The sequence below is a fragment of the Astatotilapia calliptera genome, chromosome 18 (genome assembly GCF_900246225.1).
Source record: "Astatotilapia calliptera chromosome 18, fAstCal1.2, whole genome shotgun sequence".
Classification (NCBI taxonomy): Eukaryota; Metazoa; Chordata; class Actinopteri; order Cichliformes; family Cichlidae; genus Astatotilapia; species Astatotilapia calliptera.
This window is the reverse complement of record NC_039319.1, coordinates 8,906,424-8,923,988: the sequence shown is the minus strand read 5'-3', so window position 1 is coordinate 8,923,988 and position 17,565 is coordinate 8,906,424. Positions and strand designations below refer to the sequence as shown.

At 42.6% G+C, this 17,565-nt stretch overlaps 2 protein-coding genes across 2 annotated transcripts; both read right to left on the bottom strand.

Moving 5' to 3' along the window:
* Positions 1-2,469: 2,469 nt before the first annotated feature.
* LOC113011325 (myeloid-associated differentiation marker homolog) lies at positions 2,470-3,812 on the bottom strand. Its single transcript, XM_026150808.1, has one exon. It carries the CDS (start codon positions 3,810-3,812, stop codon positions 2,931-2,933), a length of 882 nt encoding a protein of 293 aa, XP_026006593.1. The 3' UTR covers positions 2,470-2,930.
* Positions 3,813-9,996: 6,184 nt separating this feature from the next.
* Positions 9,997-16,098, bottom strand: LOC113011324 (myeloid-associated differentiation marker homolog). Its single transcript, XM_026150807.1, has 2 exons — positions 15,896-16,098; positions 9,997-12,564 (listed from the first exon to the last, which is right to left on the bottom strand). Exon 2 carries the CDS (start codon positions 12,481-12,483, stop codon positions 11,602-11,604), a length of 882 nt encoding a protein of 293 aa, XP_026006592.1. The 5' UTR covers positions 12,484-12,564; positions 15,896-16,098; the 3' UTR covers positions 9,997-11,601.
* Positions 16,099-17,565: the final 1,467 nt, after the last annotated feature.

Here is a 17,565-nt window from a genome sequence, read left to right as displayed (position 1 = left end):
AGCTCTAGGTGAGAGGACATTTAAATCTCACACTTGTTCTGCTGCATTTTTGAAGCTCAATTCCAGGAACAGATCGCAGGGTTCATTTTTATATACTCTGCAACTGCCATGAGGACGAGCCGTTTTTGTTGTTGTTGTTTGTTTTTCCTTTTGCTCTGTACAGCATTTTGGCAGCATTTTTAAATTTCTCTTTGTATTTTTTCTTTCTTTTACTAGTGAAGAGATGTAGCATGAACAGTTATGCAGTCTAAATATCCCATATGGGTCGTGTGAAATGTTATTTTCAGTTTCATTCAGTTGAAGTAAAGAACGTTGAATATTTCTAAGTGTGCTGTTTTGAACCAAGATGTCACAGTATGATCAGTGCTGTAATTTTTGACAGTCACTGTATCAATGTTATTTTTGCATCTCTTGAATAAAGGTTTTGACCTGCAAGTGCTAATTTCTTTAGTTATTGGGGTAAAATGGGTAATGTTAATAGGAAGGTGTTTGCCAATTCAGTAACCTAATTTAATGTTAATGGAAACTAACATTACCTCAAATTGTTTAGTTATAATTGTTGTTTAACTGAATCTTGACGTCAGAGGCCTTAAATAGAATGTTTTGATTTGTTCTTTCCCAACATTTTTCAAAAGAAACAGTCCAATTTCTTTGCTGTGATTGATTCCAGAGAACACGGAAGAACTGACATTATTTAACTGTTGATTTATGTAGATTCAGTGGAGGAGTAATGTCAGTTTAATTCTTTACCTACTGTCAATGCAGTGAAATTAGACATTTTGTTTTGAAAGGTTACTGGTGGATGCCAGCAACCATCTTGGAAGAGAACAATACAATCTGTTATAAGGCCTCCATTTGAAAATTGTATATTTGATGCTAGAATATAATAGCAAAATGTAATTTGAAGATAACATGTAGCATTTAAGTGACCAAGTAGTATTGGGTAAAAGTTATTGAATGGTGTTGGGATAAAGTGAGAAAATTGTGAAGGATTAAAATATTTCAAGAGCTCAAATTACTTCATCAAAACACGTTTAAGTCACATTTTATCAACACAAATTGCACAGGTTTATTGAACATGAATAAATTGTGTTAATTTAACTCAATTGTTTAAGTTGCTGCCAAAACAAAACATCTGTGTGCAACAAATGTCCACCATTGAATTAAGTAAATCCAACAACATATTTTTTTCAGTGCAGGACTTGCACCACATTTTTGTCTCACTGCGCAATCCCGTACGTGCGCAAACCCTGCACCTCCTTGCAGGTCTACTTTTACTGCTGGTGGGCTTCAGTTCAACTTACGTTGACTGCCATTGACGTCTATAGACGTCAATGGCAGTGAATGAGTTAATATTAAATATCTATACCAGATTCTGCAGCTTCTAATAAACTTTGACATATTTCAGTCTTGACTTACAAGGGGATTGACTCACATTGTGACATGACAAAGCTACACCAACAGGGTGGCTAAAAAAAAGTTTAGAGTTAAATAAAATGTTCAAATTGGACCATACAGGAGCTTTAAATAAACCAAAGCATAAAAACATGAAAGTAACACACAAACATCTGTTAATCATGTGGTTTTATTGAAACACTGGAATACATTTTCCTTCAACACCGATGCGGTTTCCACACTTGAAACAGCAGAGTATAAAAAATGTAAAGACTACAATCCTAAGAGCATGTAGACGGAGTGAAACCTTTTTTAATAGATTTCTATGAGCAGTACCACACAAACTGACATAGCATTAGTAGGTTCTTTGATATTTGGAGACACCAGAAATATAAACCCACAATGAAAACATTAATGCGTGCACTTTGACTATATGCTTTCCTTGTTTTTTTCAGATATGTTCTTACAATAGATTGTAGTTCGCAGACACACACATTCCATAACAAGAGCAAAACCTAGGCTACCAATCATCTTTAACATCATGTAAACCAATTCATAACTTCTTTAAATCATTGAAGTGTTGATATCATGAACTTAAAAAAAGACTAATTGCTAGAACCCAAAAACTCAACATTATCGTTGTTTTTATTCCACTCTGTCTTTTCTACATGTACACAGCATTTTTTTGAATCTTCCTTTGGAAAATCTGTTGACAGATTACTACTATCCAAAGCATCCCTGCATACATGAAAACTGTATTTTCTGTATTAAAATGGGAATTGATTTTTGAGTAATATCAGCAGATTCCAGCAATCACATTCAGGTCTCTATATAAAAGATAAGAGTCTATTTGGGTGACTGGAAGCAAATATTTGCCATTTACATGCCCCAACACATAAACAGAAAGTCATATTGTTGTCTGTGTAGACACAACCACTAACTTGCTTCCAACTCCTCCCTTCTCTCTCTCTCTCTCTCTCTCTCTCTCTCTCTCTCTCTCTCTCTTCCTCTCTAAGAAATTCAGTCATGCAGTATACTTCACACAAAATTAAATTCGGCAAGGTTTCAGGGCTAATTTTTAAAGTTTCAGGCCAAAAAGAGCGCAAGATCTGTGTTTTGACCAGCCGAATATGTCAATCTTTGCCTATGAAAAGCTTTGTTCATGGCTTGAGCACACTCTCTTTTGAGTTTTTTAAAATGCATTTCCATATTTACTACTGCACAGTTACCTTGGGCCATAGGGCATGCTTTTCTCCTTCTGTCTGGTTCTAGCAAAAGTCAAATCATATCATTTTCAGGGTAAATTTCAAACAACAAATTGAGTCATACAGGATTTGTCTCAGCTGTGCTATCATGCTAAAGTTTGCTCTTTAGCCTCCTATCACGACTTGTCCTCTAGTGATTCCATTAAAGTGACCAGAGTGCTAAACTGAGTATGCTTGCAGCAGTAACAGTGACAGCAGTTCCAAAGCCTTTATCAAAGTGGGCAAATTCAATTTTATTTGGAGCATACTGCTAGCCTGACTTCCTGTTTTTTAAGCATTGACAAATACTAGACGGGCGGAGTAGATCAGGTCTGCCAGGTAGAGGATGAAGTTGATAGCAGTGAGTAGAGCCACTGCCATGCGCTTATCCCATGAACACAACCCCGATTCTGTGCTGCAGCTGTATGGCCTATCTCTATTCCCACCATGTCTGGGGTCAAAGTTGAAGATAGGCCAGATGATGGTTGCTGACAGGTAGAGGACCACGGCCAGCATGGCGTAGGCTGACAGGAACCGGGGGAATGGGAAAGGCAAGCACCCGGTACACTCGCCTATACAGAGCAGGATGATGGCTGCTGACAGGATGAAGCAGATGCAGTAGACGGCCATGCAGTACTTTGGTGCATCATGACGGTCGTACAACACGGGATCAGTCACAAAGACAAATATGATGCAGGCCACGAAGGTCTCACAGACTTTCAATAGTCCAGGTCCTGTGGCCATGTAGCCGGCCACCTCACCTGGACGTGCCTTGCTGATGCTCACCTCACTTATGTAAGCAATGGTAGCCAAGCAAGAGAAGAAGGCTGCCACAATACGGTAGTCGCGGATCGTACTGGGGCCTGTGGAATGTTTGAGGAAGTAGAGTGGGAAGATGATAGAGGCGGACAAACAGAGTAGGGCAGCGTAGCAGGCAAAGGTGATAGGGAAGTTCTTCCAGGAAACAGGGACTTTCGTCTGCAGACCGAAGAGCTCCACCAGAATCACGAGCAGAGTGCCGGCAAAGCTGAAGGCCCAGCAGAAGATGCACCAGTCTCCGATGATGGGGATGGTCCTGGCACCATGCACAGCCACAGAGAATGCCACACAGGAGAAAGCCAGGGCTGCCAGCCGTGTCCACAGCAGAGGGTTGAAGTGGAGGACTATTGCCATGATGAGAGGTGAATTGGGCGATGAGAGAAGCAAAACAGATTCCTCCTATTTGTTGGAGTTTCCTCTGTCAGGCAGAGAAAATTGTAAGAAAAAGAAAATGATTAGTGGTATTCTAGAGTCTGATGCAACTTTTTATGGCTCCAGATGAAATACAAGCTATAACTATGTGAGGCCAGCAGTCTGTGCCCAAAGAGAGTCAGTCCTCCTACATAATAATTTCTGAGTGAAACAATGATGCCTTTGTATTTTCATGAATGGCTAAAACAAATGAAATGGTGAAAACGCAAAACTACAAATAATGAGTTCACTGTGGTCAAACCCATCACAGTCCATTTACATCTCGTCAAATCAGCTGGTGAGCGCGCCATCTTTTATTTCTCTTGTAGTTTATGTCTCATGAAAGCTCCAGACTTGTTCTCATAACAGAATTGCAGCCTCCAGTGGTCAAAAATTTACAGTCGTTGTGACAGTTGTCACTGATTCACACCCTGGGGTTAGCACAAAGCTGAAAGGAATCTCTGAGAAGAGAGGTGATGGGTACATGCATCATATATATATATATATATATATATATATATATATATATATATATATATATATATATATATGTATGTATGTATATATATATATCTATATATATATATATATGTATGTATGTATATATATATATATATATATATATATATATATATATGTATGTATGTATATGTATATATATATATATATATGTATGTATATGTATATATATATATATATACGTATATATATATATATATATATATATATATATATATATATATATATATGATAGCAGTTGGATAGCGTAGTGGTTAGACTACACGCCTTTGGAACAGAGGATCGCAAGTTCGATTCCTGCCTGGGGCGTCTGCATCCAGTAAGGGTCCTAAGGCTAGACCCCCTATGCTAAGCAAGCCTACCGCAGACATGACCGAGACAGATAAATATGAAGGGCTCAGAGAAGAGCTCGAGAGGATATGGAGGGTGAAGGTAACGGTGGTCCCCGTGGTAATTGGAGCACTAGGTGCGGTGACTCCCAAGCTAGGCGAGTGGCTCCAGCAGATCCCGGGAATAACATCGGAGATCTCTGTCCAGAAGAGGACCCTCAATCATCCTTGATGATGGGTCAGAGCGCACAATCCTTCTTCACAGTGCTGCCCAAGAGCTGGGCCTTCAGGGAATGAGGGAGGAGTTGGCGCTTTGAACCATCCGACAAACATTAGAACGGTGGAAGGACATTCCGTTTCCTTCTCTATAGCCCTTGGAAACGGTTCCGGATCCAAGATGCCACTGAGCTTGGGCTCGCCAAACACTCACATCCAGCACTGCAAAGGTCCTACCACCACCTGTGAGGTCTTCCACTTCATTCGTTCCACCAAGCTCAACCATTATTGCTGATTGGCTCTGACTACCCACATCTCCTGACTCCAATAGAGCCTGTACATCTGGGTCCATGGGGAGGACCAGCTGCACTCAAGACACGGCTGGGTTGGACTCTGCAGGGTCCAGCCAAGGTTCTTCTACATCAAGCCTCCACTCCTCAGTGTCTACTCACAAGCACCCTGACTCCCAGTGCTGAACTTCTCAGTAATGTAGCCAAGCTCTGGCAGATGGATGTTCTCCCATACCAGAATGAGAAAGTGGCCACACGTTCAAAACAAGATACCATGGCTGTCAAGATGCTAGAGGAGAAGATATGCCGATATGCCGCCCCGTTGCTGTGGAAAGAGGAACCAGTCCTGCTTCATTCCACTAAGGACTCTGTCCTGGGTCACATGCGAGCCACAGAGAAGCGCCTCCTGAAGAAGCCTGTACGAGCAGCCACCTATAACCAGGAAATTCAGAAGCTGGTGGATGCAGGCTATGTGAGTAAACTGACCATCACGGACATGGATATAGATGGCAACACCTGGTACATACCACACCACATGGTTCATCATATTGGCAAGGATCGCATTGTATTCAACTGTTCTTTTGTGCACAATGGTACCAGCCTGAATCAGCATCTCCTAGCTGGTCCTACCCTGGGCTGGATGCTCCTGGGTGTGTTACTTCGCTTCCGGGAGTATCCCATTGCGGTGAGCAGTGACATCAAGGGGATGTTTCACCAGGTCCACCTCTTGACTCAGGACAAGCCTTTCCTCCGTTTCCTCTGGAGAGATGGATTGCACGAGGCAACCAGATGTCTACGAATGGCAGGTGTTGCCTTTCAGGGCGACATCCCTGCTGTGCCACCAATGCTCTGCAGCAGCACGTTCTGGATCACAGCAGCCCCAGCGAAGATACCCGTCACGCAGTAGAGAAATGTTTCTACGTTGACAATCTCCTCCAGAGCTTCGCATCATTTCCTGAAGCCCAGCAACTGGTCAACAAAATCCAGCAGTTGCTGCTCACCAGTGGCTTCGAATTACGACAGTGGGCTTCTAACTACCCAGAACTCATCAGTCATATGCCACCTGGATCAGACTCACAGAGCAGTGAACTGTGGTTTTCCCCCAATGGGACTGATGTACCAAAGCGGACTCTGGGCCTGCAATGGCACTGTCAGTCTGATGAGCTCAGATATCAGATTTGGCACACCGAGCAGTTGGTGGAGCCCACAATGCGCAACATCTATTGGGTTCTGGCCAAGCAGTATGATCCGCTTGGCCTCCTCATTCCTTACACCACTCGGGCCAAAATCCTGATGCAGCATCTCTGGCGGAAAAGGAGAGACTGGGATGATCCGAATCTGCCAATCGACCTGCTGAAGCTGTGGCATGCATGGGAAAGTGAATTGATTCAGCTCCCTGATGTCTCCCTGCCACGTTGTTATGTGCAGCCAGAGACAGACCTATCCCTTTGCAAGCAGAGCATCCACATCTTCTCCGATGCATTTGAGAAGGCATATGGAGCTGTAGCCTACCTTAGGACGGAAGATCATATGGGGGGAATCCAGGTAGCCTTCCTAGCCGCGCTGATCTCGATTTGCTCCCGTCCGTCAACAGTCCATTCTGAGGTTGGAGCTCTGTGCTGCTCATGTGGGAGCCCAGCTTGCTGCCGTTCTCAAGAGGGAACTCACCCTTTGTATCTCAAGCATTGTCTATTGGACAGACTCCACTACAGTCCTGAACTGGCTCCAGTCCCAATCCCAGGCTCCAGATATTCAAGAGCTAACTGAAGGGGGCCTGTGGAGATATCCTGCCGACGACATCACTCGGGGATTACTGCTCTCGCAGCTCACCGCTCATCATCGGTCGCGCCGGGGCCCACCTTTTCTCTGGCAGATGGCATCATACTGCCCAGAGCTCCCAAACCACATTTCCCTTGATGATTCATCAGAGCTGCGGAAGGATAGCTTCTGATGTTGCTTCTTTCGGTGGCTTCCAGGACTTGCCTGAAGATTACGTTCGAGCTGTCCACGGGACAGCTGCCAACTCAACACCCACAGCAGAGAATTACTGGCAAGCAGAACTAGCATTCCTCCAGAAGGTACAGGAAGACAGTTTTCCTGAAGATTTTGTTCGGCTGTCATCTCACAAACCGGTAGCTGCCAGCAGTCGCCTACTTGCCTTAGCTCCTTAGTATGACCCAGAGGTTCAACTGATCCGTGGGGGGGGGGGGGGCTTCGCAGATGTGAAACCCTCAGTCAAGACATCTTGCATCCTGTCGTTCTTGACCCTCAGCATTTTATTACAAAGCACATCATCCAGGATTGTGATCGCAGGCTTGTTCACCCAGGCTCCGAGAGGGTCTTTGCTGAGCTCCGGCGCAGGTTCTGGATACTTCGAGGACAAGAGACCATCCGGAAGCACCAGTACAACTGTCCTGAATGCAGGAGGTGGCGCAGTCAGCCGGTCATTCCCAAGATGGTTGACCTTCCCTCATCCAGTTTAAGACTTCATCGCCCAGCCTTCTATTCAACTGGGGTGGACTGCTTTGGTCCATACCTTGTCAAGATGGGGCGGCGTACCGAGAAACGGTGGGGGATCATCTTCAAATGCCTAACCACCCATGCAGTCTACTTTGATCTGCTTGCCAGCATGGACACTGACTCATTCCTGATGGGACTGCGTCGTTTCATCGCGAGACGTGGGAAGCCCTTCGAACTACTGTCGGATCAAGGTACCAACTTCAAAGGTGGTAGCTCTGAACTCCAGGAGACTTTCAACGCCCTCGGCCCAGCTCTGAAGTCACAGTTGGCCAGCCAGCAGATTCATTTTTGTTTCAACCCTCCATAGGCTCCACATTTCGGTGGTTCCTGGGAACGGGAGACTCGTTCCATCAAGTCTGCGCTGCATACCATTCTCGGCTTGCAGCATGTCACTGAGGAAGTCTTTAGGACGATACTCAGCAAGGTAGAGAGCATCATCAACTCTAAGCCGCTAGGTTATGTCTCCTCAGACATAGCAGATGCTGATCCAATCACTCCCAACATGTTGTTGATGGGGCGGCCTGATTCCAGTATGCCACAGGTCATCTACCCAGAAGCAGAACTCCTGAGTCGTTGTAGGTGGAGGCAGTGTCAAGCCTTGGCGGATCAATTCTGGATCCACTACATCCGGAATTATCTACCTTCACTCCAGATGCGGCATAAATGGCAGCAGGAAAGAGATGAGTTGACTGTTGGCACTATCGTTCTCATTGTGGACCAGCAGCTCCCTCGTGCCATATGGCCAGTTGGTAAGGTCATCCAAGTCATCCCTGGAGCAGATGGCAGGGTTCGGAAAGTTCAGATACAGGTTGGAGACAAGACATACACCCGACCAGTGGCTCGACTCATCAGACTCACAGCTCTTCCACCGGAGTCTACTGCCTGACCTTCCTGAGTGAAGTGCACCTTTGCCCCGCAAAGTTGGGGGCGGCTGTACAAAAGGCCAGCCCATCGGCTGAACCGACGAACAGAGCCACATCTGCCGAGTAAATATATCAGCATACAGCTGTGAGCGGTGAGGCAACCCATCCTCTTCACCAATCAGAAGACACAATTCTACCTCATCATTACGCACACACTTCGACGCAGAGTTCGGTCGGAGCTGCAGGTGGGGAGAGTCAGTAGAGTTTTACTCACCGTGTGGATTTTCGTTCCTTGTGCTGTTAGCAGTGTGCGTCCATGAGACTGTAAGTTTCTGTGTTTATCCTGTTTGTTCTTTGCTGCAGCCATTATCCTCCCTTGTTTAAATCCTTGGCGCACACTTTGTTTACTGAATGTTACTGCCCAAGCAGCCTCTGCCATGCGGTCATTAAGGGACCGTCACTAATTTCTCATGTTGGCTATAGTGTAAAGTGCCTAGTTAGGGTTTATGCAAATAGTAAAATTAGCATTTGTTGATACTCCCTTATTTTGGTTGAACGTTCCACTACCCAGTATTGTTTGTATTGTTGTATTACACATTTAATTCACTCTGTTCACATAATCATGGAAGACTTTTATGTTCTTTCCAACAGAAACCACACCATCACTTCAACACAATGCATATAGCATTTTACAGCCTGTTAAATCCCCTCACTCACATTATGGATGTGTACCTCGGATTCTTGTTAAATAAATGAGTGAACGGCAGATACCTGAGTGGCAGTGGATTTTGTGGATAAGCCATCTGTTCTTATCGGACAACCCTGTTGAGATTGTGGATTCATAGAGTCAGCACCTTATCATCTTCATTATTCATAGTCAGGAGGTCAAGTCCATCCCTCTTAAAGTGACATTCTCCATTACAATGGCGTTTCACCTCAGTTTTAAATAGAAACTCAAGAAACTCAAAGAAGTTCAGTTGCTTTCTTTCCAAGCTCTTTAGACCAACACGCTGTTTTTTTTTGGCTGGAAAGGTGGAGGTATTAACATTAGAGTTGGTTGTGGGACTCACTTTTGGAGCCAGCCCCGTGTTGCCACTGAAGGTATTGATTTTTTTGGGCTCTTGCTTTAAACCCTGGCTGTTTCCATTTGGACAGGTACCTACTTATTTACCAGTTATTTTCCTATGTGTGTGTGTCACACACTTAGTATTAAATATCTATACCAGATTTTGCAGCTTCTAATAGACGTTGGCATTTTTCAGCCTTGACTAAGAAGAGGAGCTACACCAACAGGGTGGCTAAAAATAAGTTTAGAGTTAAATAAAATGTTCAAATTGGATCATATGGGGACTAAACCAAAGCATAAAAACATGAAAGTAACACACAAACATCTGTTAATCATGTGGATTTATTGAAACACTGGAATACATTTTCCTTCAACACTGATGCGGTTTCCACACTTGGAACAGCAAAGTATAAAAAATGTAAAGACTACAATCCTAAGAACATCTAGACTGAGAGAAACCTTTTTATTAGATTTCTATAAGCAGTACAAAACAAATAGATGTAATGAATATAACCTTAGCTGTGAGGGACCAGCATTAGTAGGTTCTTGGATATTTGGAGACACCAGAAATATAAACACACAATGAAAACATTAATACGTGCACTTTGACTATATGTTTTTCTTGTTTCTTTAAATCCATATATGTTCTTACAATAGATTATAGCTCACAGATATGCACATTCCATAACAAGAGCAAAAGCTAGCCTACCAATCATCTTTAACATCATGTAAACCAATTCATCACTTCTTTAAGTGGTTGAATTGTTGGGATATGAACTTAAAGAAATGACTGACTGATGCAACCCTGTCAGCTGCTTTGTGTACTGCAATGAAGTTTAATGATGCCATTTAAAAAAAAAGGCCACAAAAGTCAGTCACATGGCACTGCAATATTTTCTGTAACAGTTAATCTGAAATGTTCACTGATTTTCTTTTTATATATACACTTTTGACATACACTCTGCCAAAAGTATCAAACAAAAACTCAACATTAGCTTTGTTTTTATTTTTCTGTCTTATTTACATGAACACAGCATGTAAATAAGACGTGGCCTTCTTTTGGGAAATCTGTTGGTAGATTACTACTATCCAAAGCATCCCTGCATACATGAAAAATGTATTTTCTGTATAAAAATGGGAACTGATCTACCATTAAAAATTTTGAGTAATATCAGCAGATTCCAGCAATCACATTCAGGTCTCTATATAAAAGATAAGAGTCTATTTGGGTGACTGGAAGCAAATATTTGCCATTTACATGCCCCAATACATGAACAGAAAGTCATATTGTTGTATGTGTAGACACAACCACTAACTTGCTTCCAACTCCTCCCCTCTCTCTCTCTCTCTCTCTCTCTCTCTCTCTCTCTCTCTCTTCCTCTCTAAGAAATTCAGTCATGCAGTATACTTCACACAAAATTAATTCGGCAAGGTTTCAGGGCTAATTTTTAACGTTTCGGGCCAAAAAGAGCGCAAGATCTGTGTTTTGACCAGCCGAATATGTCAATCTCTACCTATGAAAAGCTTCATTCATGGTTTGAGCACACTCTCTTTTGTTTTTTTTTTCTTTTTTTAAATGCATTTCCATATTTACCACTGCACAGTTAGGGCAGCTTGGGCCATAGGGCATGCTTTTCTCCTTCTGTCTGGTTCTAGCAAAAGTCAAATCATATTATTTTAAGGGCAAATTTAAAACAACAAATTGAGTCACACAGGATTTGTCTCAGCTGTGCTATCATGCTAAAGTTTGTTCTCTAGTCTCCTATCACGGCTTGTCCTCAAGTGATACCATTAAAGTGATCAGAGTGCTAGACTGAGTATGCCACCATTTGCTTGTAGCAATAAAAGAGACAGCAATTCCAAAGCCTTTGTCAAAGTGGGCAAATTAAATTTTATTTGGAGCATACTGCTAGCGTGATTTCCTGTTTTTTAAGCATTGACAAATACTAGACGGGTGGAGTAGATCAGGTCTGCCAGGTAGAGGATGAAGTTGACACCGGTGAGTACAGCCACTGCCATGCGCTTATCCCACAAACACAACCCCGGTTGTGAGCTGCAGTTGTATGGCCTATTTTTATCCCCACCGTGTTTGGGGTCAAAGTTGAAGATAGGCCAGATGATGGTTGCTGACAGGTAGAGGACCACGGCCAGCATGGCGTAGGCTGACAGGAACCGGGGGAATGGGAAAGGCAAGCACCCGGTACACTCGCCTATACAGAGCAGGATGATGGCTGCTGACAGGATGAAGCAGATGCAGTACACGGCCATGCAGTACTTCAGTGCATCGTGACGGTCGTACAACACGGGGTCACTCACAAAGACGAAGATGACGCAGGCCACGAAGGTCTCACAGACTTTCAATAGTCCAGGTCCTGTGGCCATGTAGCCGGCCACCTCACCTGGACGCGCCTTGCTGATGCTCACCTCACTTATGTAAGCAATGGTAGCCAAGCAGGAGAAGACGGTTACCACGATACGGTAGTCGCGGACCGAACTGGAGCCCGATAAACCCTTGAGGAAGTAGAGTGGGAAGATGATAGAGGCGGACAAACAGAGTAGGGCAGCGTAGCAGGCAAAGGTGATAGGGAAGTTCTTCCAGGAAACAGGGGCTTTGGTCTGCAGGCCGAAGAGCTCCACCAGAATCACGAGCAGAGTGCCGGCAAAGCTGAAGGCCCAGCAGAAGATGCACCAGTCTCCGGTGCCGTGCACGAGTTGGGCACCATGCACGGCCACAGAGAATGCCACACAGGAGAAAGCCAGGGCTGCCAGCCGTGTCCACAGCAGAGGGCTGGAGTGGAGGACTATTGCCATAATGAGAGGTGAATTGGGCGATGAGAGAAGCAGAAAAGTTTCCTCTTATTTGTGGGCGTTTCCTCTGTCAAGCAGACAAATCTGTAAGAAGAAAAAGATAATGATTAGTAAGTGGTGTTTTAGAGTCTCATGCAACTTTTTATGGCTCTAGATGAAATATAAGAGACAACTATGCGAGACCAGCAACCTGTGCGCAAACAGGGTTCATCCGACTACATACCAGTTTCTGAGTGGAACAATTCTACCGTTGTATTTTCATGAATGACTTAAACAACAACTCAAATCCTAAAAACCCAATTCGAAACTGCAAATAATGAGTTCACTGTGGTCACAGCCCATTCACATCTGGTCAAATCAGCTGGTAAACACACCATTTTAATTTCTCTGGTAGTTTATGTCTCATACAAGCTCCAGACGTTTTCTCACAACAGAATTGAAGTACCAAGTGCAGCCTCTTCCTTTCAGACATTGCTCAATAGTCATGTCCTCAGAGATGGGTGTTATGCTACAAACTCCCCAGACCCCTGTCTGTCATCTAGGGCTGCCACGATTAGTCGACTAGTCACGATTATGTCGACTATTAAAATTAGCATTTTACAATGACTAGACAATGAAAAACATTTTTAATGATGAAGAGAATGAATGCACTATTATTTTATTATATATAATCTTACTTTTTTGGGTGACAGTATAAAGTGTGTTTATACTCTTAATTTCTACTTTGAGTCTTCCTCAGATTGGCAAGTGTTCATTTAGTAAATGAAGGTTTGATTTAACCACAGCATCCACATGACCAGAATGCCAAACTTAACGCTTCAATGCAGAAGATTACAAATCCACAGGGGTTGGGGTGTCATACTGTCACAATGGTGGATGCACATGTTAAAGTGGTCAACACTTCAAATAATCAGGTCACCATTTTTAGTGGTAATCCTTTTCAGACGAAAGCTCGAGCTCCAGACAGCTCAGGCTCAGAAGCCCCACCCACTAAATGTTCAAACCTTCTGTTTGCAAGGGAAGAGAGTGGCTCTATGGTAGAAGTCAAACAGCTTTTCTGTTAATTTTACAAAGCTACAGAGCTGGAAATCAGCTAGGCACACTTTAAAATGTCAGAAAACAAAATTGCCATGACAGAGCTGAATGCAACGTTTTCACTCAAAAAGTACTTAACTTGATACAAATTGATACAAAACACAGCATCGCTGTTTTTGCCTTATATCTTTTGGTACACTTATCCCTCATCCTTCTTACCGTTTGCTCAATTTTATTGCTCAGCCTTCCACCCAAAATAATTAGTACTAGTGTTATCTCCAGACTTCATACCAAAAATTACTTACAAAATGCTTTTAGCGATCTGTATGCAAGTATTTTCCAGATAATATAATTTACCTCAAACTGCAACTGGTTGGGCAGCTGCACTGCACTGCAAGGTTGACAAGATTAGTCAACTTACAGAAGAGTTCATATCCTGTCATTGTGCTTGCTAATGCTTTTAGGAAAATTCTATATAGCAGCTGATCTACAGTGGTGTTTTGGGGGGTTGGATTTGTTTCCTTGTTTTTTTTTTTCCACAGCTAACATTTCACAGCTCAGATTCACTCTGGCAACACTGGCTGCCTTTCCTCCCTTCCCCTCATGACACCTATTGCCTGCTTGGCTCCACAAGTGCTCCTCTCCTTACACAGCTTACACAGAGAGACAGTTATAAACATGGAGAAAAGGCCTGTTTACATTAGTCCTATTAAACATCTATGACACAGTCATGGACGAGGAGGTGAAAATCTAAACTGGTGATGAGGTATCAAGACAAAGAAGTGGACAAAAAGAGAGAAATGGAAAAAAAAGACCATGCAAACTGATTCAGGGTGACTCACTTCACCCTAGGAGGAGGGGAACACGGGGGAAGCCCTGTGCCTTGGCCACAGAAGGACACATAGTTTAAACACAGTGATGGAGTGGAATAGCTGAAGGCTGAGTCACTACAAGGCCCCTTGCTTTCACCACTCCTCGTTTCTCTTTCTACCTCCTCCCCTATTTCTTATAAAAATTTTCCAAGTTACTCATGGGTTCCAGATGTGCTGCAGTCTGGCTGCTGCTGAACAACTGGTAACTTTGTCATGTTTGCCAAGTTTTGTCTTTTCTTCTCTTTTTCTTTCCTTGCTTTCCTCCTCGTGGTCTCATTTGGTGGCTGGCTACTCCCTCTCTTTTCCATCAGTTGTCCTCTTTCTCCCCCCCTGTTCAAAAGTCCCAACCCAGCCTGAGAGTCAGGGTACCGATTATGCTTTGTGTAAACCACTCAAAATAAATGAATATGGAGGGTCGTAATGGAAAAATCAGTCCCGCTACTCCTACTGCCATTGCTTTGCTACTTGTGGAATTGAATCAGGAAAGAATAAAGGAGAGAAAAATAGTCATGATAGAGAAAAAAGCGTGGAAAAAGTGTCGTCGCACAGCACAGCATGGAAATCACAAGGGGTGGGGGGGGGGGGGGGGGGCTTCCTTAATTGCAAGAGATGCTGAAAATAGAAAATAGATTATATCAGGATGTGACAGCATCATGCTCCTCTGCACAGTCGTTTTACACATATCACACGCACACACAAATGTTAAGATGTACTATCATGTCAAGATGTTCAGGAAACGAATGTTTCAGTGTCCCAGCAGAGAGGTCATGTGGTGTCCTTGTTTTGTTGCCATGACACAACATTAGTTACTCAATTTCACCTATAATCCACTTACAGAGATGGAGGCACAAGATGAACACTGTTGGCCAACAATTTCAGTATGTGCAAGTCAGAGCATGATGTCAGTGTATTCAAAACTGAGTACTGCGTTTTGAAAGGTTGATAGGATTTTTTCAGCAAATGCCTAAGTAGTCGAGGCACAAAATCCTTCTGATAAAAGGTACAGTGAGGATCACATTTTGCTTCTCTTCTCTTCACTCAACAAAAGCCACATCTCTTAATTAAAATTAAAGGAAAAACTTTAAAAAGAAGAAGAAGAAATATTTAGGCATATCAGGGAATAGGTAAAAGGAGAATGTAACCCCTTTGTAAAGTAAAACATGTAAGTTTGACAGCTCTGTTTTAGTCTCATGCAGTTCATTCATTGACAGTAAAGTGGGAGTGCCACTTGCCACACCCTGCTCCAACCACAGAAACACACCACACTGCAGTCTTTTATATAGTCTCAAAAACATATAACAAACATTTTCTTTTGAAAAATCGAACTACGCGATAATATTTAGTAAAACATCTGGATATTTAAAGTTACTCCTCGTGGTGGAAAATTCTAATTCGTCGAAAGCCTGTAGATTTTCAAAATAAAAGTGTAGACTAAGTAATCAATTCTTCTCAGTAAAGTCTACCACTGTGTGCTGTGAACTTTCCTGTACACTTCTCAAAACGCCTACCTTGATCGCAAAAACACCACAGCGGGAAGTTTCCTTTCTGCTTTTCGTTGCTGCTGCTGCTGCTGCTCTCAGCTCCTGAGAACATGCAAGTGGTAGGAGAGCCGACGATTGCAGGTCCTCAGCCCCCTGGCTGGATCTTCTAGTAGCTCAGACGAGCTGCTCCCCGCCCAAAAAACCAAATTAGGCGTCAAATGTCTGCACCGTTATTCTCGTCTGACTTAAATCATCCTCCTTCTCCTCCTCCTCATCTCCCTCCTCCATGCTACCCAGGCTACTGCTCTGTTACTCTGAGCCCTCGTATCTAATCTTCCTAATTAGTTTAATACTATTTATTGGTGCAAAACTAATGAAAAGCAGGGAATCAAAATAATGAAAAGCTTCTGTGAGTGACTGCAGCTTTCTATGTGAAGTCTGTTAGCATGATATGCTTGTTGGAAATGCAGAGCTACCTGAAAGTTCACTTTTGATTGTGCCAGAATCCTTCTAGAAGCACGACTTGCCACCCATCGTGATATTTAACTATTTTGAACACTGACCTAAATTAATTTCAGTATCACTCAAATACATCTTGGACTGAAGTTTAAGGGAGATTTCACGAACGGCAAAGATGGTGGCAGAACCCAAGAAGCTGATAAGAGAAAATGGCTGGGAAATTAGCAATACCTTGCTATAAGCTATGGAAGCTTGTTTCCAAATCTGATTTGTATGTGCGTGTGTTTGTGTATATGTGTGAGAGAGACTGATTCATTTATTTACTTATTTTTGCCATCTGTAAGTCAGAGTTTCAGGTTATTAATCTCAAAATCTCGATTTAACATCACTTGTTTCCACTTACTTTGAAATTGCATTGCAGCATTTTGAGTTAGGACAGCTCAGATCAACCATAATCCCAGTAGCAGTAAATAAAAATAAACAACTAAAATATAATAAAATAATAATTAAAAAAAAAGATTTGATTAAAAAAAATATTTTTTTCCTTTCTCCTTCTAATCAGGTATTTATTCACACGTGGTCATAACTACATAAGTATTACTGAATAATTGTAGTACTGTTAATCATAATGTCACTGGACAAAAGCATAGGGCTGGTGATAGAATATAGTTCTATATTCTATTTTTATTTTACTTGCAAATCTTGTAGGCTGCTGTTTATTTTAAAGCTGTAGTTAATTATTATATTGCATATTTTACTACCAATCAGAAATATATAGCTCAGTAAGTAAAATAATCTCCAGCAGCAAAGTAAAAGTGACGTACAGGTTAATGAATCAATAATTATCATCTAACAACGTGATGTTGATAATAATGGTATCCTAAAACCTTTGTGTTACTTAAGCGGGGACATGACTTTTATATGGGGGCAATTATATAAGTATGTGTTTCGCTCCTTGGAAAATTAGTTGATTAATGAAAACTAATGTTTAAACACTGAAAAGCATCCACCTACTTTCTACACTGTATTTATTTGTGATTAAATATTCAGATTTCCCCACAACGTACCATCCTGGACACACCCCTGAGTTGCCTGATATCTGATTAGAAAATTAGACGTTAACGTTTTAGAAAGCCCCACCAATGTTGTCATCTCCATCAGCGTTACTATCGCTACGGGCCGGATGTGCTAAACATTTGTCAGCGCTTCCCTCTGAATCTTTACACTCGGAGTATATT